At 38.0% G+C, this 26,997-nt stretch overlaps 2 protein-coding genes across 2 annotated transcripts; both read right to left on the bottom strand.

Annotated features, from left to right (window-relative positions):
- Positions 1-521: 521 nt before the first annotated feature.
- On the bottom strand, positions 522-2,408 carry LOC104418277 (scopoletin glucosyltransferase). The gene is given in 2 exon segments (XM_010029563.3): positions 522-1,144; positions 1,147-2,408. Coding segments are annotated over 2 exon segments (1,452 nt in total). The 5' UTR covers positions 2,225-2,408; the 3' UTR covers positions 522-770.
- Positions 2,409-18,179: 15,771 nt separating this feature from the next.
- On the bottom strand, positions 18,180-19,185 carry LOC108956147 (two-on-two hemoglobin-3-like). Its single transcript, XM_039303960.1, has 2 exons — positions 18,990-19,185; positions 18,180-18,431 (listed from the first exon to the last, which is right to left on the bottom strand). The coding sequence occupies exons 1-2, from the start codon at positions 19,103-19,105 to the stop codon at positions 18,299-18,301; spliced, it is 249 nt and encodes an 82-aa protein (XP_039159894.1). The 5' UTR covers positions 19,106-19,185; the 3' UTR covers positions 18,180-18,298.
- Positions 19,186-26,997: the final 7,812 nt, after the last annotated feature.

Genomic DNA, 26,997 nt, shown 5'->3' with positions numbered 1-26,997 from the left:
AATTTTTCCCTAGACAAACAATTGCTAGGGATCTTTTTATAGAAACACATTGCTTTTATATATATATTCTAGCGATACATTACATATGTTTCTTCTAGCCATACTACTTTATACATGATATTAAAAGGCTGAGGTGTCCCTAGCCCGGGATGGGGCTATCTTGAACAATTTTTTTTTTTTTTGGTCGGGAAAATATTATTTTATTTCAAAAGGAAATGTAGATAGATACATGAGATGTACTCCATAACATAACAAGTCCAAACGAGGGTGCGGGAGAAATGAAACCCACTTAAAAGAAACAGTGTTGAGGAGTCGAGCTTTGACGACCGAACCGGCGACATTACTCTCAGTTCTAGAACGATGGACTAAGCGAAAGTTGGGCAAAAATGTCAATAAAGTGCTACACGCTTTGACCAGTTATCTTTCCTCCCACGTGGGTTGCTCAGCACCCAAGGTCTCGCTAAACTAAAGATGGGTTGTCAGATTCAACCATCCACTTTTGACCGGGTTGAGACAAAGCATACCGAAGAGCTTGCACCAACTATTTATTTCTTTGGCACCACAGAATTCAAGACAATGCATACTTTTCCTTTATCTCAAAAGAAATAAAGGCTTATCCTACACATTGAATGATCACAACTCGTAAAATAAATCCACGAAAAGAAACGGCAAATCTAGCATTTTTCTCTACGGCTAAGCCACAACAGAAACTGAGAATGGAGGATTTCCGCACAACCAAAAATTCAAGATTGATTGCTTCAAGTCTTGAATCAGATCTTCTTGATGTGAGCCAATCTCAGCTGTCCCAGCTCTTGAAGCAGAGCTCCCAAATCAGACCAAGAAGATCCCCCTTCTTCCACAGCCCCTCTTGCCATCTCTGCAAGTGCTTTCGCCCTCCTCCTCATTTCCTCTGCTTCCTCACTCACCAGGACTCTCTTCACTGCATCCTCCACTCTCTCGCTCTTCACGCTGTCGCCGAACAACCTCACCCACTGCTTCACCCCTATGCTGACCCCGACCTTGAGGACCTGGGTCACGAACTTCTCGTTGAAGAATTGCTCTGCCGCTACCGGCCAAGTCACCATTGGCACGCCGGCCGTGATCGCCTCCAGTGTGGAGTTCCACCCGCAATGTGTCACGAAACCCCAATCGCCTCATGATCGAGAATCAGCACCTGAGGAGCCCAGCCCCTGATGATGAGGCCCTTGTTTCGGATTCTTGATTCGTACCCATCAGGCAACCACTCTTCTTTGCCTTCTTCCACATTCGGGTCCTTCTTAACCACCCAAATGAATTGTTGACCTGACGCTTCTAGTCCAACTACGATCTCGTGGAGCTGAGAAGCGTTGAAATTTGCCATGCTTCCGAAGCAAATATAGATCACTGAGTTGGGTTGCCTCGAGTCGAGCCACTTGAGGCACTCGTGCTGGTCGATGGATGCTTGGTTGCCCCTGTGTGCTTTGTCCTCACTCTCCTTATTGCACAATGAGAGCGGGCCAACGAACCAGGATCGTCTTCCAAGGAATGTCCTGTAATGGTCAGCGTAAGCTGGCTCGAGCTCGTAGAAGCTGTTCATGACGACTCCGAAGCTCCTCTTCTCCGATTCCTTTACCTCGTTGAAGAACTTGGTGAACTCGGTCTCTTCCCTGTAAAAGTCCGGCAACTGCATCCTGGACATTGTGATTTCTCCAGGGAAGTTGGGGATGATGAAGGGCTCCGAATCGTGTGACACCTTCTTATGAGGCTCATAGATCCTCACACATCCTGCGCCAGCACTGGAGAAGGCACTTGATCCGTGGAAAACGAGCCTAGGGATTCCCCACTTGGCTGCGATCTCGGTTGTCCAGGGGAGGAACATGTCCGAGACTAGACAATTGGGGGCAAGTTTCTCTATCAGCCGCTCGAGCTGTTGGTCCAGCATCCGGATAGCTCTATAGAATTGCTTGCGTATTTCCTCCGTAGTGATCTTGTTCATATTGTCAGAGTCTTCTGGCAAGCCGACTTCTTTCAGGGGCAATGTCACTGTGACGACATCGATGTCGAAGCCAGCATCCTTGGTTTTCGTGATGGATTTCAAGAAGGTGGGCTTGTCATGGGGGGTGGCGATGAGAGTGGACTTACAGCCTCTAATGGCGAATAGTTTGGCCATTTCGATCATTGGGATCATGTGGCCTGAAGCCATGAAAGGGAAGAAGAAAATGTGAACCTGATGGCTTTCACCCATTTGGCCTCTCAGGAGAGTTTCTGCTACAGGAACGTATTCGGGAATGATGCTGGTGAAGCACAAGAATGGTTGGGGTTGTGACGCTGTTGAATTTTGAAAGCTGAGGTTTGTTTTTAGACCTCAAACCGAGGACAAACGCATAAGGAAGGGTTTGGAGGGAGTAAAGAAAGGGGCGATGAGAGAAGACAAGTTTGATTTCTTCTACGCTTTAGATATCTTATTAAATTCCTGACCGTGTTTACCAATAACTTGTGATTGCGAAAGGGAACAAGAAAAATCAATCTAGATTCGGAATGATTAAGCAAGATGAGTCGACTACATGTATGTCTTCTAGTCAATATCTCTTACGTCATGTATGACGAATTGCACAAGATGGGCCTCCCATCAGAATTGGCTACGGGACATCCAATTTGGAAAGTTCAGTACTTTGTGCGCGAGGAAAGGTCACTGTGGATGACTAATACGGGGTCAATGAAGCTCGAAACATACTCATCTGTCCATCCAACTGCAGCGGGAAAAACGCAGCATTGGTGCCCCAACTATTCTGTGATGCCCATTTTGATGATAAAACTTTACAAACGATTATTTATTTGCTGTGATTTTTGAAAAACGATCACTTGAATGACTCTAGTAATTCTAATTTGTTAGAAAATTTGACATGGCCCTTTGGAGTCACCTAAATGGGAGTTTTCAATATATTTTTGTACTAAAGAGGTCGTTTATAAACTTTTGGGATTAGATTGATTACTAAGAAAATTTTTGCTTTAGAATTCATAAAATTAGAAATTGACAAAAGGTCAGAGCGAGCCAAAAGAAAAAATCACAAAGCAAATATTCTAACTATGCCATTAATTTTATTTGTTTCAAAGGTCTCAAAAGCAATATCGTGGATGAAAAATTCTCTCCGAATAATTTCATTTAAAATCATAAAAATCTATTTGGTTTCCTAAAAAAAAAAACAAGAACTAAATAAAACTTTCTTCACGTCTCTTAACTTTGGAGATAGGAATAGTAGGAACGTCATAACTTTGGTTCGGCACTCACTTGAGTGCAATAATTTATGTTTTGCCCACTTAAGTGCCATATCGGGTAGAATTGATTATTTGAGTGCCACTTTTGGCAAATCGTCTTGCGTGGATTTTTTAATTAATTTTCCATTCTAACATGCATTTTGTTTTTTGTTTTTGATTTTTTATTAATTATCCACGTCGGCATCAACGATGCCACGTAGGACTACCGGCGTCAACATCAGATTTTCCATTGAGGCAAACCGCCGATGGCACTTAAGTGATCAATTTTTCAAATTTATGGCCCTCGAGTGAGTGCCATACGAAAGCTATAATACTCTTATTGTACTTATCCCAAAAATGATTATACACGTGTCCGTTGAAGGAGTAATTAGTTAAATATTTGGGAAAATCATCAATATAGTCTTAAACCTATTATACACATATTAATTCAGTTTTGATTCCAATTTTGTCAATAAAGTCCTACACATTTATGCAATATTTAAAGGTAGTCTTTCCTACTTAATGTCGTAGCAAATTCTGATGTGGAAATCAGTAGTTTGCCTATATTAGTATGTCACTTAAGACAGTCGATGATGACTAGACACCATGTCAGCAATTTTCGATGGTAATTCTTGGGAAATACTACAATGAAATATTGCCCAAAGTTTATGACTACATTGGCAAATCTGAAAAGTAGGGCCGATTAAGTAGAATAATTAGTTATTGACAAGAAAATTATGATAATTGAAATTGCATTATAAGACAATTTAATCAAATCATTGGAAAATACATATTTTTTGTCAACTTTAAATGCATCAAAATTTCCAAAGACAAAAAAAAAAAAAATGGATGAAAAAAGCATGAACCTTTATGTTTAACCTAACTTATTTATATTTGATTTGATGTGAGTAAAGTAGGGAGAGAGTATGATGGGTTTCTGGATTCAAGAAAGTCAGTATGCTGGTAGGGAAAATGGAGAGGCAAAGAAGGTCATTTATAATTAATACTACTTATGTATTAGTACATAATAATTGTTTGATGATATTTCAATTTCGATCTTTGTTGAAAATTAAATTTAAAATATGTTGGATTTTATATGCAATAGGCATCATTTATGAGAAATATCTAGTTTTATATATGATACCCACTTCTATTAACATGTCTTATAAAAAAATTAATTAATGCAAGGGATTTGTCTATGTGTGATCGTTATGGTAAAGTTCAGAGGGATAGCTGCATTGATCCTCCCTAACATTCTCACTTATAAATAAAATGATGGAATAAGAATAGTAGGTGTGCCATAACTTTCATATTACACTCACGTAAGTGTTATAACTTTTTTTTTTTTTTACTCACTTAAGTGCCATATCAAAGAAAAATCGATCATTTGAATGTTATTTTTGGCAAATTGTCCTAGGTGGATTTTTTAATTAATTTTCCATTTTGACATGGATTTTTTGTTGTCGAATCTTTTAAATTGTCCATGTCACACCGATGAAGTCATGTAGGATGACCGGCGTCCATGTCACATTTTCAAGTAAGGCACATCGTAGGCACTTTGGCGGTCAATTTTTTCAAATTTATGGCAGTTAAGTGAGTGTAAAAACAATTATGAAACTCAAGTGAGTGCTGTACAAAAATTATGACACTTGCATTGTTCTTCTCCCTATAACTTTGCATTTGTGTCTTCATTGACCTTGCTCTGCTTTGAGATTGAAGAGCAAAGCTAGGAGACTTATTGAAATGGACTTCTTCTCTTTGATCAACTAGGAGGATTAAGGGAAAGGAACATTTCAGAACCAATTTACCTCCAAGTTTTCCAATGAAAAAGTGATGGATTCTATGACGTTATGCGGTACATAAATTACACACCATACTATTTCTTAATATTTTGTGTGAAATCTTCAAAATCAATCATTTTGGTGCCAAAACTTAATTAGATTAATTTAGTGCCAAAATTATTTGGTAAGTCACGTCAAATATTTCGTTGCTAGAGTCACTTAATTTATCGTTATGACACTTAAATAATCATTTTAAAAGTTTTGGGCCCAAAGCGAGTATCTTATAATAATTATAACATTGATACTGTCTTATCCTCCATTTGCAAATTGTTTTGGGTTTTTACATTCATTTGCCCGAGTAATACAATCAGACTTCTCTCATTGAAATAGCATATGACGTGAGTTAACATATAAATGCCAAAACTTCCTAAAGGTCCATTTAAGTGCTAAAATCAGAGAAGAAAGGAACATTTAAGTATCAACAACGAAAATTTTTGGCCAAACAGCTAACATGGCATTTTCCGATAACAATTTTAAATGATGTGGCATTTTAAAAAAAAAAATCATTTTGAAGCTAAGATATGATGATTTAAGGGTTTTTACATTTTACAATTTTTCAATCGAAGGTTTAATCAAAACCAACACTTATTTGACTTTTCACCAAAAGGTTGGTATTGTGATCAAATCCTTGAATTTTTTGAAGACTAATGTGGCCAAAGTGATGTTAAGGTTATTTAGGACCTTTTTATGCAAAAAGTTAATTTTGACTAGGGGTTGACTTTTAGTTAAATGATTGACCAAAAGTAAACTTGAAAGTCAACCGTTTGGCTTTTTCGATTTTTGGTAAAAATGATTAGGAAATTACCTAAAAATGATAGGCCAAAGAAGAAGAAATGAAAACTGACACTTTTGGTTCAAGAAATGGATTCTATCACGATTGGAAACTCTAAACTTGATTTTTTATTATTTTTTATCTTTATTGACGTGTCGACTAAAAATTAGGTATCATTAATCTTTTCCATATAAGTTCCTTGCTATAACAAGTTAGGACATGGTTTTTCTAAGGAAAGTGCTAGTCCAATTGACTTTTCAAAAATTAAGGAGAGACTTAGATGGAGACCTCCAAGGCTAGCTTATAAAAATGATTTTCAAAGAAATTTTACAAAATCCGTTAGTGGAAATGCTCTTAAATGCTCCAAATGTGATAATACAAATCATTTTCAAAATGAATGTCCTAAGGTCTAGATACCGATTCGGAAAACCTAGATAAGAATAGCTTTTTCCACTAACCCCCATCAACCTAAGAAAATTTGGGTACCAAAGAAAAATTGAATTTATTTTGTCAATGCAGGCACTAATAAAGAAAAAGAACAAATGGTACTTGGATAGCAGTTGCTCAAAACATATGACTAGTGACTAAAGTATGTTTATTAAACTTGAGAAATTGAAGGGTGGAGTTGTGTCTTTCAGAGGAAACAGTAAATGAAAGATCATTAGCAAAGGAACATTGGAAATTAGAAGCTTCATCATCAATGATGTTTCTTCAGTCCAAGGACTAAACTATAATCTCATTAGCATATATCAATTATGCGATATTGGCTTCATAATCAATTTTTAGGAGAATATTTGTTTAGGAACGAGCAAAGATTGCTCCCAGACTTTAATTGGTCAAAGGCATGGCATTATTTAACTTCTAGACATAAAATCTGACACTCCACAAAGACAGACTCAGATTTCTGGCATAGAAAGCCAGGACATATCAATATGAAGCAAATATTGAAACTCTCTTTCAATAAACTTGTTTTAGGACTTCCAAACATGGAATACAAGAAAACTGAGCTTTGCATAGCTTGTACACTTGGAAGATACATAGAAGGAACATCATTTGGCTCTCTCTTTCTTGTTCAATTTTTTAGTGCGTAAGTTCTTATTTAGCAAGAAAATTAGGTGTAACATCCTCAATTTCAAGCCATGAGAATAGAGCCTTCTTGATGAACTAGATCCAAGAACTATCATTAGGATAAGTGACTCACATGCTTAAGTGTCCTTAGAAATTTAAGAACATCATTACGCTTAGATGAATCACACGCCTAAGAGAAAAAAGGGGGCAAAACAACTTGAAGAACAAGTTGTCTTGAAGACCAAGATTAGTCTTAAATATGTTTGGAAGCTAGTTATTCAATGCCATTTAATGCATTTTGACAAATCATAAGCTTATATGTTCCTCTAATCTTAGGCCATCATCATACTAATTTGAGACTTGGGAGTTAAGTTTTTGCCAAGCTTAGATAACTTAGTCACACATGACCTCATTTCCATATTTACCTTATTCCTCAGTGTTGAGAAACTCCTACTAGGTTTTGAAATTGACAAAACTTTCTTGTTCTTGTTCTTATTAGGATTTATAGTAGACTCCTGAACTCATATCACAGACTCTTGTCAAAGTCTATTCATTCTAAAAGTCTTTCCCATTATGACGTAATCCAAACTGAAACCAAGTCCAGAATGACGAGATAATCAAACTCAGAATTATTGATCTTACGACAATGATTCGATATGAACATTATGGAGATTTATCTTTAATATATATCTTTCTGGCAAAGGATCTCACTTACCCTTTATAAATACATTGATGGAATCAATCATGAATTGAAGAAATCAATCTTGAAAACATGTTCTTTTTTGGGAAGCATCTACTTATGGAAACCTAGATTTTGATTGTATGGGCGACCAGAATCAATGGATTTTTTTCTCAATCTTCAAACAGCTAAAATATTTCCTTAATCGATTATGTCCAACGGATTGATTAGAAGAAATTTCTTTAGAGAATGCCAATGGCTAGTAAGGTGTGAAGGAGTACTTAAGGAGGTCATTTAGTGCATTTGAGATAGAGCGTTAAAATTGATATTCCAAAGTTTGAAGTCTTTCCAACTACCTGTTCTTCAACAACAGCGCTTACAGATTGTATTCAAGAGAGAAAACACAAGAAGAGTGACTTAGTGAGGGAAAAAGAAATCTTTCATTGAGCGTTTGCACTCAAAACATTGTACTTCTCTATTAATACTTTAGTGAATTTTAGTTAGAAGGCTGTCAACATGGGACAGTGGATGTAAACTTGATCTAAACCAAACCACTGTAAATCTCGTGTGCAATTTTCTCTTCCTTTAACTCTTTTCAGTTTTATCCATTACAATCTTCGTTTAAAATTCTAATCCACCTCTTATTTGAGTTTGAATTTTCTTTAGAAGTATGGTGGTGCTTTTAGTCGGACTTTGACTTATTCATAGACTTTGCTTGCAACATAATATATTTTGCATTTAGTTGTTAAAATTTTTCTAATACTTATTCATCCCCTTCTAAGTGGTAGTACTGGCATTTTCAATTGGTATCAGAGTATTGGTGCTTGTTTTCTTGAAGTGTTTTTACTTCTGAGCTAAAGATCTTCTATTGCTAGTATATTGGCACCACTGGTTGAAGGACAGAGTAATACCATGCCACCTTATTTTGATAGAAAAGAATACAGTATGTGGAAGAATAAAATGAAGGCATTCCTAAGATCTAGAGATCCTCTGAAATGGGATGTTGTAGAAAGAGGAATCAATCCAAATGTAGCTTCAGCTTCAAACAAGGGGAAAGAAGTCTTAGATAAAGATGCTCAGGAATCCAACCAAGCAGAAATTACCAAGAGATAGGCTTTTGATGCAAAAGCTATTTATTCTTTATACTACGCCTTGTTTTTTGCTGAATATAATGGAATCTCTTCATGTGAAATAGCTAAAAAGTCTGGGATAGACTTCATGTCACTTATGAAGGAATAGATCGTGTAAAAGAAGACAAAAATAAATATCTTACTTGGCCAATATGAATCTTTTATAATGAAACCTAGAGAGTCTATTGGAGATATGTTCAGCTGATTTGCAGAAATTGTAAATTGATTGGCAAATTGATTGGCATATCAAGGTCAACCAATTTCTACTCCAATGAAGATCAACAAACTTCTACGAGGACTTTCAAAGGATTGGAACCATGTGAAGACATCAATTCAGTAGACACAAAGAATCATGCCTCTTTCTGTTAACGAGCTGATAGGCACTTTTCAATCATATGGAGTGGAATAGATTACTGACGAAGAGGATCTAAAAGGTAAGAAGTCAATTACACTTAAGTCTAATGACGATTCTGATGATATAGACACAAATGATGAGATGGACGACGGGGAGCTAGCTCTTATGATAAAGAAATTCATAAAACTAAATAGGATAAGAAGAAGATTGAATTGGAAAAAGTCAAGCAAGCAAAATCCCTAGAAAAAGATCGATGGAAGATGTTGAAACAAGCAAGGATGTGATATGCTTTGAGTGCAAGAAGAAGGGGCACATCAATCCTAATTGTCCCTTACTGAAAAAAAAAAGAAAAAAAAGAAATGAAAGTATGAAAAATACAAGAAAGCTCTTAAAGAAAAGAAACCCGAGTGACATAGAATGTGAGGAAAGTGAAGAGGAGTTTGCAAATATCTGTATGATGGCTCACTCAAAATCAGACTCAAGATTAGAGTCGACTCTCACACAGACTTAGAATCTGACAAGAAAATCGAGGTAAGTCATTCAGAAATTCCTATTGAAGTTTCTAAGTATATAGATGAACTTTGCTTGAATCTCAAATCTTCTCTTAAAAAGATTTCCGAATTAAAGAAGGAAAATTCAAAACTCAGGCAACAAGATAATTCTTGGAGAGAAAAATTTGAGAATTTGAAAAATAATTTTGATGATTTAAAAGAAAATGTTGATTCTCTTTCAAAAGAAAATGAATGTTTGAAAAATGAGGTTTAAGATATTTCTACAAAGTCCTTCAAATGATAAATTTTTGTAGAGAAAATCCTTTCAGCTCAAATACCTTCTTATAACAAATCTAGTTTGGGTCTAAGTAAAGAAAGTATTCTTTTGATCGATTTTCCTAATGTCAAGGAGAGACTTAGACAAAGACCTCCAAAATCTTCTTATAAAAATCATTTTCAAAAAGTTTTTGTAAAACCTATTGCTCGGAGTGCTCTTAAATGTTTTAAGTGTAACAACTCATAACATTTTGAGAATGAATGCCCTAATGTTTGGAGACTTTAAGAATGATTGGGCAAAGGTTGTCTTTAAAACTAACTCACCCAAGAAAATTTGGATACCAAAGAAAGTTTGAGATTTTATTTTGACTACAGGTTACTGTTAAAAGGAAAAGCAAATGGTACTCGGACAATGGCTATCTAGACACATAGCTGGAGATTCAAGTAGTTTTGTAAAACTAGAAAAACAAGATGAAGGAAATGTTTCATTTAGTGGGAACAGCAAGGGAAAAATTATTGGACATGGAACAGTGTGGATTGGAAGTTTAATCATCAACAATGTTTCGCTGGTAAAATGTTTGAATTACAATCTTCTGAGTATAAGCTAGTTTTGTGATACAGGATTCATAATAAATTTCCAAGAAGATGTTTGTTTTGGAATTAGTCGAGGCTTATCTCAATCTTTCGCTGGGTGAAGACATGGTAATATTTATCTTGTGGACATAAGTCTAGAGAGCTCTTAATGTCTTGTTTTAATTCAAGGTGAAGCACATCTCCCACATCGCAAGCTTGGACATGTGAGTATGAAACAGATTGCTAAACTTTCATCTAAGAAGCTAGTCCAAGGTCTTCCCAAAATGGTGTACCAGAAGTTTGAGTTGTGTACTCCATGTATCTTGGAAAAATAGGTCAGAAGCTTATTTAAACCTATAAATCAAGTTTCCATTAATTGCGTCTTGTAGCTTCTTCACATGGGTCAATTTGGACCACTAGAATTCAGAGCATTGGTGGTAAAAAATACTGTTTGGTAGTTGTGGATGATTATTTAAGATTTATTGCGGTTTTCTTCTTGGCAAATAAAATCGAACCCTTCTCATATGTTTTCAAAGTTTGCTAAGAAAGTTTTGAATGAAAAAGGTTATGCCATTTCAAGTATAAGGACTGATCATGGGGGATAATTTGAAAATCAAGACTTTGCAAATTTTTGTGATGAGAATGGTCTTCAACATGTTCTCTCCTCTTTATATAATCCAAAACAAAATGGATAGAAAGGAAAAATAGGTTGCTATAGGAGATGGCCAAAATTATGTAGATAAAAAGTAAAGTCTCTTCTCATTGTTTGGCATAAGCAATCTCTACTACCTATTATATAATTAACATGATATTTTTAAGGCCCATCCTAGAGGAAACTCCCTATGAAGTGTATAAAGGAAAGAAGCGAAATATATCTTACTTTCATGTGTTTGGTTGCAAGTGCTTCATTTTGAAGGATGGAAATAATTGGCCTGGAAAATTTGAAGAAAGATCTGATGAAAGTATATTTCTTGGCTACTCTACTTCAATCAAAGCTTACAAAGTCTTCAACAAGAAAACATAAATCGTTGAAGAATCTATGAATGTCAGATTTCAAGAAAGTATTCAGAACCTACAAGATCAGACTCAACTTGAAGAGTCTAAACTAGTTTCAGACTTACAACTTGAAGAGTCTGAACTAGTTTCAGACTTAATAAAGTTGGATTCCCTCGAGGAACCTCGGTCTTCTAGTGATCAAATTCAAGCATAACAAGAGTTAGACGAATCAAAGAAAATTGACGATAAGCAAATCCTTGCAGGAAGTGACGGATCTAATAGTACCTGGAAGCACAAATCAAGCCATCCTAAAGAACTCATCATTGGTAATATAGAAGAAGGAATCCGTACCAAATGCAAAGCAAAAGGAGACTCAAGTGCACTAGCACTTATTTATGAAATAAGAGCTTTATCTGACGAAAGCTATATAGAAGTAATGCAGGAAGAACTCGGACAATTCAGTATTAATGATGTCTGGGAGCTAATTCCAAAACCAAAAGGAAAATCTATGATTGGAACAAAATGGGTGTTTAGAAACAAGATGAATGAAAATGGTAAAGTAACCATGAAAAAAGCAAGGCTTGTTGCAAAAGGTTATATGCAAGAGGAAGGAATAGACTATGATGAAACATATGCACCTGTAACCAGGTTAGAAGCCATTAGACTATTGCTTGCATATGCATGTTTTCATGATTTCAAATTATTCTAGATGGATGTCAAGAGTGCTTTCCTAAATGGGTTCATATAAGAAGATCACAGAAAACCAGACTTTGTCTATAGACTAAAGAAGGCTTTGTATGGTCTGAAACAGGCACCTCGAGCTTGGTATGAGAGATTGAGTAAGTTTTTGGTAAGCAATGGTTTCAAGAAATGAATGGTTGATACAATTTTGTTTACCAAAAAGGAACAAAAAGGCTTTCTACTTATTCAAATATATGTAGATGATATAATTTTTGGATCTACTAACGAAAGTCTTTGCAAGAAATTCTCAAAATCTATGCAGGAAGAATTTGAAATGAGCATGATGGATGAGTTAATTTTCTTTCTAGGTCTGCAAGTCGACAATCAAAGAAATGAACTTTCATTTACTAAGAGAAATATGCCAAAGATGTTATCAAGAAGTTTGGGATAGAAAACTACAAGATGACTAAGACTCCCATGTCAAGTTCTTCTAAACTTGACAAGATTAAAAATGGAAAGAAAGTTGACCAAAAGACATACAGAAGCATGATTGGTTCTCTTCTCTACCTCATTGTTTCTCAACCTGATATTCTATTCGGTGTGTGAATTTGTGCTAGATTCCAAGTTGACCCTAGAGAGTCTCATCTTAATGTAGTCAAACGTATTATAAAATATATTGCGACTTATCCATAGTTAGGTCTATGGTATCTAAAATGAGGATATTTTATATTACTTGGTTACTTAGATGCTGATCTAGCTGGTTGTATTGAGTGTTTACACTTGAAACATTGTACTTCTCTATTGATACTTTAGTGAATTTCAGCTAGAAGGTTGTCAGCGTATGAGAGTCGACGTAGGCTTGATCTAAGCCAAACCACTATAAATCACATGTGCAATTTTCTCTTCCCTTAAGTCTTTTCAGCTTTATCCGTTGCAATCTTCTTTTAAAATTCTAATACATCTCTTATTTGAATATGAATTTTCTTCAGAAGTTTGGTGACGCTTTTAGTCATACTTTGATTTATTCAAAGACTTTGCTCACAACATAATATATTTTGCATTTAATTGTTAATTTTTTTTGCATTTGATTGTTAAATTTTTTCTAACACCTATTCACCTCCTCTCTAAGTGGTAGTACTAGCATTTTTACTTAGAAGGGGACAAAAGAGAAGACTCTAGAAGGCTTGGCTTAGCTTGGACGGTAAGTTAGGTATAAGAACAAATCCAAATCTCATGATGGCACAAATCTAAGCATTAAATAAGGGAAGGTGAGTCATGCATTTATGTGTCGCCTATTGGACATAGCCATCATTAGGATTATATAGAAACTTGGAGGAAAATTTTAGATAGGCTAAACTTGTAAAGCAAGTATTGTTTAGGCATGTGATGAATATCTTGGCCTAATGATTACACCAAATCTAAGTATTAATTGAACTGGGTGAGGTGTATGCTTAAGTGTCCTCTAATAGAGTAGGCCATAGTTACACTTAAACTAAGTCTTGAGAATAACTTAGCCATTTCATCATTACAAGACTTAGGTGGCTCAAAAGGGAATAATGTTCTAGAATACCTCATTAAAAGTAAGGAATGAGTTACCCATCTTAGGTGGCCATCTTAGGATTGTGTAATGATGGCCAAAGATTCACCTTGAAGAACAAGTGAGGATAAAAAATGTGACTAATATCCAAGTCTCATGATGACCATATCTTTAACATAAATGGAAGAGGTGACTAACCATCTTAGGTGGCAGGGATAGATTTCATAATCATTACACCAAGATTTTCCTTAAAGAGCAAGCCAAGCCATCATTATAGGATGACTCATGGGTATAAGTGGACCAATAAGAAGACACAAAGGCCTTTAATCATTCCCCTAGAACCTTAGGGTGCCACATCGTCAAACTAGGCGTGCCACTCCAAGAAAGTTCATTGGACCACTTGTTAGGGCCATTAAATGAAGCTTGGCCTATATATAAGGAACCACCCCTTCCATCCTCTCCAATCTTTGGCTCACTTCTTCTCCCCCTCCTTTCTTGCTCGCCCTTTTCTTCTCTCGGCTTTGCTTGCCCACCACCTTACAAGATGGCTCTCTTTTAGTAAAGCCACCTATAGTTTATCGAGGTTCATTGAAGGTAAGTAGAATCTCTAACTCTTAGTTAGGGCAATAGCCTATGTCATCGAATTTAGTAGTGTGCTCACCCGTGTGTATATTGTAATGCTCCTTTGTGTGATTTTCTCATATTTGCACGCTTGAGTGTGTTCATGCCTTGAGACGAGGTTGAGGTTCGCTTGGCTTAGAATTGACATCAAGTGGCAATGGCTTAAGCCACAAGGCCATTAGATCAACATTGAAGTGTGCCAGTTCCAAGTCTTGCTTGGGACAGACATCGGCTTAGGCATGTGGCTCAAGCCACGAACCAAGAATCGTCCTCAACATATCATATAGTATGATGTTAAGAGCCAAGGCACACTCACTTGAATGAGCACGCCTTTGGGCCCTGTATTAGTGGACAAAGAAGAAAAGTAAGAACCAACTTGTGTGATGCACTTTTATGATGCACTTAAAGAGGAAAAAGCGTATGCCGCCATATAGCGTTGGCGGCGATGCCTCGTTCATTGGACATAGTGCCTTGGTTGAGCCAAGATGCTTGGGTTTAAGCCTAGGTGCCTAGCGTAAGGTAGTCCCTGGGATGCCTTGGTTGAGCTAGGATGCCTGGATTGAGCCCGGATGCCTTGGTGAGCTAGCACCAGGATGCCTCAATTGAGTCAAGATGCCCTAGTTAAGTTAGGAAGCCCAGCATGAAGTTGGAAGCCTTGGTTGAGCCGAAAGGGCCTGTACGAGCTAGGACGATGATAAAAGAATCATGTTATGAGTGCCGGTATATGCATACGCATGATATTTTGATATGTTTATTGATATGATGAAGGCAAGCATGCATTGAAGTATGCGCTAATGGACATCTATTGTAGTCGAGGTGTAGCAATAAATTTTCCATTGATTTGTCACAAACATTATATTACAAGTGTTGTACCTGCTAAATTTTGATGATGAGATGTTCTCCCAGTAGAGAATTTTGGGTTTTACTTAATGAGTTCATGACTCACCCCGTTGTTTTCAGAATTGTAGGTGTGAAGGAATTGTAGTCTTGATAAAGGAGCTAAGATTTACCTTTGCCTTTTTTAGCAAAGAGTATGCAATGATTGTTAATATAACAACTCATGACAAAAGGGCTTGTAAATATAACTGATGTAATTGTGTGTTTGCAAGTGGTTGTTTTCCTAGCTACTTGTTGTTGTCTAGATGTTGTATGTATGCTTCCACATGTGCTTAATGAAAATATAAAAAAGAAAAGTAGAAGAAATGGGATGGTGACGCACTCAAGATGTCGCGAAAGGGACGTCACGAAAATAACCCTTGTAGCTCGAGACCTTGAGGATGCCATTGTCACGTGTTGATGTATTCATTGATCTGCTAAAGGTAAGCATGCATTGAAGTACGTAGTAATGGACATCTGCATGTAGTCGAGGTGTAGCAATAAGTTTGCCATTGATTTGCCATAAACATTGTATTGCAAGTGTTGTACCTGATAGATTTGGATTATGATATGTCCTCATAGTAGAAAATTAGAGGTTCTTCTTACTGAGTCCATGACTTACCCTGTTGTTTTTCAGAATTGTAGGTATGGAGGAGTTTCAATCTCGATAGAAGAGCTAAGATTTACCTCAATCTTTTTTAACATAGAGCATGTAATGATTGTAAATATAATGACCCATGACAAAAGGGTTTGTAAATATAACTGATGTAATTGTGTGTTTGCAAGTGGTTGTTTTCCTGGCTACTTCTTGTTACTTGGGTGTTGTATGTATGCTTTCGCATGTGCTTAATGAAAAGAAAAAAAGAAGAAAAAGAAATGGGACGGCCACGTGCCTGGGATGTCGCGAAAATAACTCTTATAGCTCGAGACCTTGAGGATGGAGCTGGGGTCATGACATTAGGTATGGACTCTACATATCTTCATATATTTTGTGATCGATTTATCTTGTATGTATTTACAAAGTTATTTCAAATATATTTCATTTATGGTTAATCCCTTATTTTTCACTCTTAGATTAAAATTGCTAAAAATCAGTTTTCCTTTTAACATTATGTCGTTTCAATTTCTTTAAAAACCCTAAAACTCTCTCATCTTCCCTCATTCTCTCTATTTCTCTCAAGTATTTTCCCTCACTTCATCTCAAACCCTAAGTTCTCATTTGAAACTTCATCATGTCTTCCAAAACTTCTAAATCTAAATCTGTCTTCTTAAGGACTCGAAAATCCTCGAGAATTGTAAACATAGGATTGAAGAATCCAAAGGGACTCTCTCACCACGATCTCATCGGGTTGTCTATCAATGAATCACCGAGGGCTCTCGAACATCAAACAGGCAATGTGGCAATTTCTACACCCCTGCGTCTAACGTCCCTATAATCTTCAAAGTGAAGGATCCCGGATTTGTGTTGAAATTTTATTATCTTTCGAAATAAGGTGATGCTTCGAAATCCACACTGGAAGAATTATTGCGTGATAATGGGTTTAGAATTGAAAATTAGTTTTTATTAGCATATATATTTGAGGTTGAGAAAGAAGAAATAGCTTTAAAGCAAAAGAAAGAGCAAGCACCAGTTGTTGCTCAAACTTCAAAACCTAAGAGTGGTTTTGAGTCTCACTAAATGAAAGGCGAGAGGATGATAATGGGAGACTTTTTTTTGTAATTTTCAAGTGAAAATAGATGTTGCTGCAATGGTTGCAAAGCCTAAAGGAAAGTTGTTTAAGACAAACTAAGGATCATCAGGAGTGCTATCCCTCGATGTTAAATAGAGCTATTATGAATCACAGAAGTGTCGATTCTGAGTTTTTGGAGAATATTGGAGTATCTCTTAAATAGTACTTTGCAGTTTTGCAAATGGAGAACTTCTGCCTTCATTCTTCCCCAGTCTAGCTTATTTATGCTTGAATCTGTTTATTGTCTCCAAGCCATGTGTCTGATGAAGTTTATGATGTGAATATGGCTAAATTGGCTGAAATTTTGATGGTGGAGAATTGTGATTTAAAGCCAATAGAAATCACTGTTGCAAATGCTTATAAAGCTCTAATTGGAAATCTTGACATTGTTAGGACTCCAAGGACACATATTTCTTACTCTCGGTAGTCTGCTACAAAGATTCTAGCTCACAAGATTGTGATAAACTGCATTAGGCCTAAGGCTTCTTCATTTAAGATAGATGTGTCTAAGTTTGAAGTAAAGATGACTTGGGCTATAATGAATAATGTTGCCTTCTCTCTACCCCACACAATTCCACTACACATTTATTGAACAGTGCCAAAAGGTAAGGGACGACTTCCTTATGGTGGTATGGTAACAAGGATCTTTGAACACTTTCGAATACGCATTCCTTCAAAGTTTAGTACAAGAACACTTCTTGCTATGTAAGTTGGAGGGAGAATGATCTCCAAAATGAGGTTGAAAGATATTAAGGAAGTTTGGAAAAAACGAAAGAAAGGAAACTCTTCAGTTTGCCAGTCCTAACATATTAAAACAGTCAGTAAAAAAGAGAAAGGGCATTTATGTAGAACCATTGTAGCTTCCAAAGAAGAAGATGGCTGTTATCGATATGTTTGAACTCATAAAAGTAAAAAGGCATGAGGACTTAAGGAAAAAGTTGTAGAAATAGTTGCAAAAATAGAATAAGTTGTTGAGGTAGAAGAGGATTAACCAAAGGAAGTACAAGAGGAAGAAGATGATGAAGAAGAGATGGATGAGGATACATTACTTCGAAGATGGCAAAATAGAAGAAGACAAAGTTGAGGATGTAGTTAAAGAAAATGAAGAAGAAAAGCTGAGGATGTTGTTGAAAAGAAGAGGAAGAAAAAACTAAGTACGCTAATAAAGAGAAAGAAAACAAAAAAGGAAGAACATGTTGAGAAAATAAAGGAACATGATGCCAAAGGACTTACTGTACTTGAGACATACTATGAGAAAACTCTAGAGAAAGCATGAGAGGAAGAATATACTCGTATTCTTGAATTTTATGATGCTCATAATCAAATCAGTCAATCTCCACTTTCAACTGAAGAAGTCTTTGCAAGATAACAATGAGAGGGGTCCATTGGCAATTTAGATGAGATTCTTGACCTTTGGAAGGCGCTTAAGATTGAAATGTCAATCTCTAGTCTTGTCAGAAGGCCACGACGGCTCATCAATAACAAAGAATTCATATTGGTTTTGAATTGCTTCTTCCTTCTTTGAATCCGCAAAGATTGACCGAAACCATTCTTCTTCATCGTCATACACCCTGATCCACCAGACCACACAGCAACAGACATCAGATCAACAAGTTTCTATATTACAACTCACAAGATAATCTTTTCGTTTCAGGCCCTCCTAATCATGACTCAAACAAACCCACACCCTAACTCTGAAAAATCGAGCAAGGCCATATCTAATGAAAGCACAAAGAAACTAACAAACCCGATGGTCCGAAGCGCATCTTAAATCGCCTCACCAACACAAACATCTCACTCTTCCAAACTATTCAATCACATTTTCAATCAGCAAAAGCCAGGATCTTGTCATCATTTTTGTTTTCAACAATCTCAATTGACTTATAAGAACCGGCAGTTCATCGAGATACAAGTAAAAAGAACACGTCCAAACTCCACCCTCCGAAAAGACATCGCAGGGAGCATCAGACCTATCATCTGCCATCATCAGAGCAACACCCACGAACCCCATTGAGCAGCACCAACATAAAAGTGCAATCCAACGAATGGGCAAGCATATAAACACGCGTTCTCCATGACTAGATAAAAAAGAAACGAAATTTTTCCCTTGACATATGCAGAGAAGTGACCTGGTGTAGAAATTGGTGGAGAGATTGACGAAGGTGGGGAGGCCGAGCTTCTCGAAGAGGTTGGTGCCATTGATGGCGAAGGCAGCGGTGGGGTCAAGGGTGAGCAGCGGTGGCATAGAGGGCAAGCGGAGGTGGCGTCGAGCAAAGGTCAGCGGTGGCTTGCTGAGCAGAGGTCGGTGGTGGCGTCGAGGGTGAGCGGCGGCTTGCCAAGCCGAGGGCTAGCGGCGGTGGCATCGAGGGGAGCGGTGGTGGCGTTGAGCAGCAGAGAACGGGAGAAGAGAAAACTGGGAGCGAACGTGAAGTGAACGGGAGTTTTCTATTTGGGGCTTTCTTAGCCCTAACCGGTTCAGTTCCCATAAGACAGAGCGGGAATGAACCGGAACCGTTGGTTCCCGGAAAAAGGGAACTGGGAATCGGAACCAATCCCTTTAGAACTGGGAACCGAACCGAACCTTCCGGTTCGATTCTCCAGTTCCCGATTCTATCCGGGAACCACGCTCACCCCTATCTAGGGCCACATTTGTTCCTTCTCCTATCGGGCTACCCAAGTTTTGAAATGATGAAATGAATACTTGCTCTCCAAGTTTTAGGTTAGGTGTCATTATGGCCTATTCTTTTAGGGGACACCTCAACTTGGTGTTGAAGAACTAAAGTCCAAAAGTATTTAATGCATCCTTATCCTAATCCAATAAAACTCTAGCTTGGCTTGCTCTTCAAGTTAGGCATGCAGCTCTTTCCCCTCCAAGTTTGGGCATGTGACTCTCTCGTCCTGGGGCGAAAAACAGTTTTGAGTAGTTTTTGAAATCAGTATTGTTACCTTATCAAATGAGCTCGAAAAATTATGAAATTTTAATATGTTGTAGAAAAGATCTCAAATAACATTTTACATGAGGAAGCTAAGTCCAATTCGTGCTGTTGAAAGAGCATAAACTCACTAAACACAACCCAATAATTCGTCGATCAAGCATATCTAATGGTTATAGAGAAAGATACATTTCCAAATCCAAATCTTCACAAAACACTTTGAAATTTTTATATGTTGTAGGCATAAATGTCTCTAAAGCTTTTATGAAGGAAGAATGTCCAAGTTCGACAGGGAAAATATTATAAAATCTCGAGAAGACAATCCCGTCATTGTTTCTACTACTCAGGGAAGATTTCAAACAGTAAGTGATTGAGCCTTTGTCAGACCATTTCACCTTAGAAAAATATGAAATTTAAGTATGTTATAGGCCAAAATGTTTTGAACAACTTTAATGAAGGAAGTTTCTCCAAATTCGAATCACAAAGAGTTCCATAAAATTGGAAAGCATGAAAGGTCCAGCTGTTTTGAAAAAATAGGAAGTCAAAACCTATGAAACCTTTTGTTCCATGAGTCACTCCCTTTCATTAATTACTTGGGACATCTAAGCCTCCATACTCATTACTCTCATTTAATGCATTTGACTCTTACTATTCAAGGAGATTGGCCTATCTAGCTTGGCTTTCTAGTTAGGACCAAAAGAAGGGTCGAAATCGAGGATATTACAAATTTAGTGCCAAAACTATTGATAGGTCATGTCAAACCTTTTGTCACCAAAGTCACTTAATTTATCGTTGTGTGACACTTAAATAATCATTTTAAAAGTTACAACAATGATACAGTCTTATTCCAATTGTTTTGAGCTTTCACATTCATTTGAGCCAAGTACGAGTGTCACGCCCCGATCCTCGGACGCGCGCACATCCTTCTACTTGGTTGATTTTATAATGCGATATCCCAGGACTATGTATCGCCCACCCTTTCTTTTTATTAAGCACATGCGGAAGCGATTATAAATCCCAGGACAATAAAACAATGGGATAGGAAAGCAGGCCATATTTTCATATTGAAATTCACAACCACACTTTCATTAACAGCACAACTCATAGTATATTTACAATATTATTCACAACATACTTGTCTCACACCTATCTATACTGAGACAGGGTTTACAAAAGGGATGGGATCTCAGTCCACATCCGGGTTATATTCAATATCCCTCTCTGGATCTTCTTCTTCTTCAAAATACTTTCTCCTCTTCAGGTTCCTCTTCCTTAGATTCTCCTTAGGGTCCTGAAATGGTTATTCAATAACCAATGAGACCACGTCTCAGCGAGTCCTACCCACTAAGACTCGATTAATAAACTAATACGCCATACGGTTGCCTAAGCACAACACGAGTCAGAGGACTTACCTTAGCCTCAGTTCCAACCTGCAATTCAAGGTTAAACATAGATATTCAAACAATTCACGACATCCGATCAAGCATTGATCAATCGACTTAGTCGATTACATGTCAGTCAGACCATCTCTAGGTCATTCCCACTCATACCATGATCTCTCAGTGGTGTACTCATTCACCAAATCACATGTGTTTCTCGGGCGTCGTTTTCGCCAATGACATACCGATCACCGACACCGTGCGTTCTTTAAGGCGCCGTTTTCACCAGTGATAACCTTGATCACCGAACCACGTGTCCTTTCTAGGGTGCCGTTTTCGCCAATGTGACATCGGCTATAGACAACATCGTGCGTTCTTTAAGGCGCCGTTTTCACCAGTGATATTCTCATAACCACTGAACCACGTTTGTCTATAAGTCATTTACGTGCGTTCTTTAAGGCGCCGTTTTTGCCAGTGATATTTCCAATCACCGAACCACGTATGTCCAATAACATCGTACCGATTGGTCTCGGTAATAACATTCTCGGCTAGCCCTCACCATTCTCCCTACTATATAGCCCATCAACGTCGCGCTATATACTCATGCTCGGCCATTACCAATCAAATACTCAATAACAAACAATTTGGGACAATTCCTCAAATTTCACAATTTAAATCAATTCCATAAAAATTGAAGCTCAATTAAATAAACGGACTGCACCACGACAATCGGCACGAAATTCCGGTCACCACCATCCTTGTTGAATTTCCGGAAAAATAATTAATTAAATAATTAATTTCGAAAATAAATAAATAAACATTGAAAATCCAATTTAGGCCCATATTGCCTTATTGGAGCCCGAAACGGGTCGGGAAAAATCCCGAGATGCATTCTATAAATAACCAAACATTTCTACTTTTAATAGCTAGGTCTAACCACCTAACATGCATCCTCAAGTCACTAATTTAATTGTTCTAACCTAATCTAACCACCTAATTGCACTTAATTAAATCTAACCAACCTTAAGCATAATTAGCAAACTAATAAAGCATTAGTGAGTAAAACTCACTTGACAAAAGCGGGGATCAAATCACCGCGAGGGCAACGCGACGGCGGCCGAAATCGGACTTTCGACGACACCAGCGGACTTGGACCGGGCCTTAAGCTTAGGCCCAACAAATCTCAGCCCAATTGAGATTTGTTCTTGCACTGGAATGGGCTTGCTCTTGGACTTGGGTCTAGCTGCGATTGGGCTTAATGGAGTTGCTGGATTTTTGGGCCTCAAAAACTGGGCTTGCGAATTCACTTGGGCTTCAATTCTAATTGATGATGGGCTGAGTTCACAAGGAAATTGCTGGGCTTCAAGATGTCAAACTGCAGGCTGCTTGATGGACCAAAATGCCGATCATTTGGGCTGCGAAGTGGGCTGCTATTGGGCTGCCGAAATTAATCAATTGCTGGGCTGAAGTCATTGGCCTCATGGGCTGGGCTGTTGGACCGAAGACAGAAGCAGCTTCGGTGGCTGAGCTGGGGAAGACGCGGCCACGGATCTGCTTCGTGGAAGACCTCGCAGACGAAGGTAGCTGGCAGGCGTTCTTCTTCGCTGAACGCTGACCAAGCTTGGAGACTTGGACCGAATGATGAAGAGGGTCCACGCAGAAGCAGCTTGGATGCGTGGACGGTGAAGCAGCTGCGGCAGTTTTGTTGGTCTTCGATGGGTTGCGGTGTTGGCCGAAGAAGAGGCAGCTGTCGCACGTTGGCGGAGCAAGGGTCAACGTTGGTGCTTCAAGGGATTTCGGTGGCAACTCCGTGGGGAAGGAAACGCTGGCAGAGACGTGCGGTTTGGTGGGGGTGCGGAGCTGGCGTGAGTGGCCGACCAAGGTGGATGCAGCGCCGCTCGGATGCAGCAAGGTGGTCTTCTTCGCTGGAGATTGACCGCGTGAGTTTGATTCGGTGGAGACGCGTGGCTGAAGACGTCTGCACCCGGTGGAGCTTCGCTCGATGGTCTTCAGTCAACAAACGGTAAGGAGACAAGAACAAGTGGAGAGAAACGTGGACAAGGGGGCTAGTTGCAGGCGTGCGAAGGAGCTGCGGTTTCGGTGGAGGAGGACGTGGCCTTTCTTTTGGTGCAAGCTGACCGAAGATTGAAGAAGCTGGGCTCCTTTCTCTCTGCTGGTGCTGGTGTCGCACGAAGGAATCGGGAGAGAGGATTGTGGGGTTAAGTCTTCGGTGGAATTGCAGGGAAGTTGGACGTTCAATGAACTTGGAGCTTCGCTGGTTCTGCCTCCCTTTTTGCTGGTCACGCACGGTCTTGAGGATAAGAGAGAGTGGAGGGCTCACCAAAACGATATTTTCCAATCTTGCTCTCTAAGATTTATCTGGGCGTGCAAGATAACCCACGCCTCCAATGGCCCACCAAAGACACTCTCCACGACCTTCCAATTGGTCCAAATTAGCTAGGCTTATGGGGGTTACGAATTTCTCAAGGTCTTGCTTGTGTCTTCTATTCTCTCTTGATTCATTTTAAATTGGCCACCATAATTTCAATCGACGTATCAATGCTTCATTTGCTAATTTTCCTCATCCAATAACCCATCTTGCATCTCAATTTTGCGATCAAAACCATCTCCGGCATTTTCTCGCACTAAAACAACCCCGCGACGACTTTTTCCCAAAAAGTGTCGGGTGTCGAAAAATCTTCGAGACGAGTCGATACTCCTAAAATTTATTGTGACATGGCCAAAACTTCAATTTGAAATCGGACTCGAATTGACGGTTAATTTTCATTCGACGCGTTTTTAGCGTGACCTAGACTATCGGGTAGTTTCGGAACTTTTTAAGGCAAATGACCCGTGGTCGATTTTCTTCGAGCCACTATAAACCCACTTGACTCAATGGCGACTCTTGATTGTCGTGAAAATCTCGAGGATTCAATTACGGACACAGGTACCAAAACAATAAGAAATCGGTCTAGTGCCGGGTCAACGAGAATTTTCTAATTTAGTGGTGTCACCCACGATTAGCCACACATCTCGCCGAACCGACCTATCTCCGATCTCTAATCGATTTTATACTTTGCGCCGCAATGGCCTCTAAAGATAGACACGGTCAAGAAGCCGATTCGATCGAGTTCTCAAGTCTATTGCCTTAAAATTCCTTAATAATTTCCCCCCTGCTTTAGTCTAGTTATTTCGAGAGTGATCGGCCCGAGAATAACCCTATAGACGCGTCAATGAAATGCCCGATTAATTCAGTAGAAGACGGGGTTGAAAATTTGGGATGTCACAACGAGAACACGAATTCTCTCGTTAAAATAGCATCTAGTCTTAGTTGGTAATGGTAATGCATCACAAACCAAGAATGTTTGGCAACAAAGCATGAATTGAACGTTACAGCGGTAACTCCCGAAATGAAATCATGGTGCAAGACGTTCTTGATTGATCATCAACGCATCGAAAGGACTGAGAAAACATTCGGAACTATATCATGGACGTTTTCTCTTTCAAACATGCGGAAATATTCATCAACCAGTAAGTCAACCAATGAATACAGTATTCACTTCCTAAATCTCAGTCTTACATACAAACACAGAATCTCATAAAATCTCAGCATTAACATATCGACTAAAAATGCTTCTCGACCAAATCCAAATCATACAAATATTAACGCCCAGTAGGAATTTTATCAAACAAGTTGCAGACATTGAACTTTCTTTTCGTTAAACATGAATCTGAACTGAAATTGGGGTAATTAAGGCAAATCCAGAGTATCAATCAAAGCAAATTCAGAGAATCACATATACAAACATCACAAGGTGACCTAAATGCTGATGCAGGACCACCACACATCTAACGAGATTGAGACTAAGCATGCACAATAGGTTCATGGAGAGCATTGTGTTGGATGTATACCCTAAAGTAATTATGCAATAGTTACATGCTAGGGATTTCAGTTGTATTATCAATATTATTAATTAATGACAAATACGTATTTTGTATTTATCTAATTATATATACATATATATATATATATATATAATTCCATAAAATCAGTTGTAATTGAACCTATTCTTCAAACATTAATAATATGTGTGACGGGTTTACATATAGATTGAACCTTTAAAACTATTCCTGATCAATTGATTTTTAAGTAGATATTAATGATATTGTTGAGACCAATGTGTTCTCAAATAAACAAAGATTCACTATTCAATGGGTATAATGATATTCGAGTTAAAACTCGAGTACTTATACAAGAGAGAAGTTCATTACACGTGACATGCATAAAGCGATTAGCAACATAGAAGCTTTTAGCACGGTTAATGACTAATTATTCATACTTTGGTCTTGTGTAAATGACCCTTAGACTTGAGGTACAACGTTGACTTGTGTGTTAGATGGTTATGGTTCATAGGTTTGCATATTGTCGATTTGTTGATCTGTCTCTATAATTAATAATCATAATTTGTTCACGTATAAAGTTACACGTGTGTGCAAAATGGAATCAATCTCCTTGTTACATGCAAGATACAATAATGATACCTCTGTGATTTAATTATGACACTATATCGAAATTTTCTATCAGGGTAGTAAACAAGAGTGAATTATTTATGCCTCATATAAAATGCATGCCAATTAAGTTTGTGCATATGATGAATTAGTGGATTGACACAAATTTCTTGGTTTTTATTCGATCGGGACATTGTGAGACAAATGGATTAAATTACACTGTAGCTAAAGCTAAAAGGGTTCATTATATTCTTAAGGCATTCATGTTGTTTGAGTATCCATAACATATTATTATATGTCAATCACGGCAATCAATTCTCTTGCGAGTATTAATGCATCAACACAAGTTTTACCACTAGCTTAATAATAAAATTATGGATATTATACATCATAACCAATTCGGGATGACGTTAAATGAGAAAGACAATATTGCAAATATGTTTGCAATCACAACAATTGAATTGAGTTGGGCTTTTAATTTAATTTTATTGTTTGGTCATGAGCATGACGCCCAGAGTGGACACTTATTAATCTGCCCAAAATGCCCGTAGGCCGGTCGCGCCCTCTTATGTTTTAATAATTATTTGTAAAAATAAATAAATAAAATAAAAAGGGAGGTGAACGCACGCGGTCAGCTACCGCTGCTGACAATGTGCAGTACGCGGTCAGCGACCGTTGCTGACCAGGTGCAGCACCCACCACACACGACAATGTGGACACGTGCACGATCAGCAAGTTATGCGATCAGCAACATTTACCAAAAAGAAAATAAGTGTGTAATTTGCGCACGTGAGAGTTTAGATTATTGGTTCCGGTCCGGTCCATTTCCAACATGGAATCAGGGATGGATTGGGATGACTGGCTTGCAAAATTGAGAATCGAGAATTGGACCAATTGATTTTACCATTGGGAATCGGTCACTTATTTTTTCTTTCATTTTCCTATCCAAATATTTTATTATCCAAAGCATGACTAGGAATAAATTTAGAACTCAAGATAAATTCTATATTTTATCCAAATACCTTATTGTCAATTACATGTTCATATTTCCTTGGAAACAATAAACTAAGTCCTATAATTCCTTTTGAAGAAATAAAATATATATATGTAGTCAGCCTATCCAGTTCCCCCTTGATATTGGGAACTCAATTCCACTTTGAAGAATTGAGAACTTGATGGACACTCCCAGGACTGGACCAACTGGCCAGTTTGGCCTAATTAGGGTAGTTTCCAATTCTGGCTGTCCATTTTGCACCACGTGAGGGGAAAAAGAGATTTTCTCTCTCGTTGGTGCTGTGACTGAAATATCAAGAGCG

Source organism: Eucalyptus grandis, chromosome 2 (genome assembly GCF_016545825.1).
Source record: "Eucalyptus grandis isolate ANBG69807.140 chromosome 2, ASM1654582v1, whole genome shotgun sequence".
Classification (NCBI taxonomy): Eukaryota; Viridiplantae; Streptophyta; class Magnoliopsida; order Myrtales; family Myrtaceae; genus Eucalyptus; species Eucalyptus grandis.
This window is presented reverse-complemented; position numbering and strand designations above follow the sequence as displayed.